The 1,589-nt window shown below is 28.8% G+C and overlaps 1 protein-coding gene across 1 annotated transcript in view; it reads left to right on the plus strand.

The window, feature by feature from the left end:
• Positions 1–1,589, plus strand: part of LOC106464002 (phosphatidylinositide phosphatase SAC2-like) — a 120,228-nt gene that overhangs the window by 82,716 nt on the left and 35,923 nt on the right. Inside the window, exon 13 of the mRNA XM_022391658.1 lies at positions 1,108–1,179. Coding sequence (XP_022247366.1) covers positions 1,108–1,179 — 72 coding nt within the window. The remainder of the gene's footprint in view (positions 1–1,107; positions 1,180–1,589) is intronic.

Raw genomic sequence — 1,589 nt, forward strand, 5'->3', positions numbered from 1 at the left:
GGTTAACCAGAAGTCCATAGCCTCACCTTCGAAATGGAATTGCGTGGGCACGAGAAAGATAGTAACCAGTGTAGTAACTGTCGGTGCATGTACATGAAATATTACATACATTACACTGATGCTTGTGTCTGCTTCCAAAATTGGATGGGCACATCTTCTGGAGCAATTTGTGACATTAAAGGCATCTCTCTTTACCATTATAGCAACTTAGATACTCCCTAGAATAAGTAGAATGTGTATTTTATATTTTGTCCATCAAATATAAGAAATTAAGCTCAAATATCTACACAATATAATTCCTTCAGAAAGTTTGCATTTTTTCAATTCATAACCACACATAATAAACAGTATAGTTTCATGACTAAAATACAAAATTCAGAGTGGAAACACACAAATTATTGTGATTTAGCACTATTTTGACAAAACCGATAATAAAAAGGTGATAAAGTAGATTTCTAAGAACAAATAATTTATTGTATAAAACTATAAGTTAAATATACATTGTCAAAATTAATACACATTAATTACATAAAATGCACAACTAGTTTGGCATACCTAATATGCAATTATCAAATACAACACTAACAAATCTTTTGATCTTACTACATGACAAGCTGATTTCATATTACCTTAGGAGCAGTTTGTTTCATTTATTAGTAATCTACTCACAGAGTTAAGTGTTACTTAAATGATAGCATTGTCTCAGTAACAGAATTTTTAATGCTCCAAAGTAAGTAGCTTTTGTTATTTTTATCTCAGTTTGTGACTGAGAAATTAGCAACAATCAAGACAGGAAACATAGTTGAGTTTTGTTACATTAGTGATAAGGGATTTAATATAAAAGAGTAATTTTTTACTTTGCAAAATAATTTTAAGAAAGTTTGGTTTTAAGGAATTTTATTAATGGTTTGAAAACATTCAGTATTTTGACTGATGACTTACTTCTTCACAATAAATGTCTTTCTGGTTTAAATAGTTAAATATTAAAACATCATTTTACACCATTATGATTCTGTACTTCAAAAACAATTTAAGTGTCATTATAAAACTCTTTTGGAAGATATGTAGTTTGTGAAGTTTTATTTATTTTTATCTTTTCATTGCTAGGAGTGGTGACCCATCTGAACAGGATATGGACATTGTTTTAATTCTTACGAAAGACTCATATTTTGTTGCTGAGTAAGTTTTAGATATTTATGATGTATTTGTTTCCACCAAAATATGTTTTAGTACTAAATTAAATTTCATATATCACATTTGGTAGATTTATTGATTTTTCTGAAACTTTAAAACAAATGTAAACTGCTTACTTTACAAACTATAAAACCGAATATTTTTTAAGTAATGGTTTATATTAGTTGCTCTACAAATTATCAAAATTTGTATTGCATTACTGGTTATCTTTGTTACTTCACAGTCTACGAAACTGAGTATTATCAGGGGCGTATCTACGGAAAATAGCACCTATGGCAAGCACTGAAATTGCACCCCTGTCCAAACATCTGACACTCATCTTTTAGATAACTTTACCATAATATCAGCTCAAAAATATAAGTCAAGCTCGTTAATCTTTTAATTAACAAATTATG

The sequence above is a fragment of the Limulus polyphemus genome, unplaced genomic scaffold (assembly GCF_000517525.1).
Source record: "Limulus polyphemus unplaced genomic scaffold, Limulus_polyphemus-2.1.2 Scaffold1538, whole genome shotgun sequence".
Classification (NCBI taxonomy): Eukaryota; Metazoa; Arthropoda; class Merostomata; order Xiphosura; family Limulidae; genus Limulus; species Limulus polyphemus.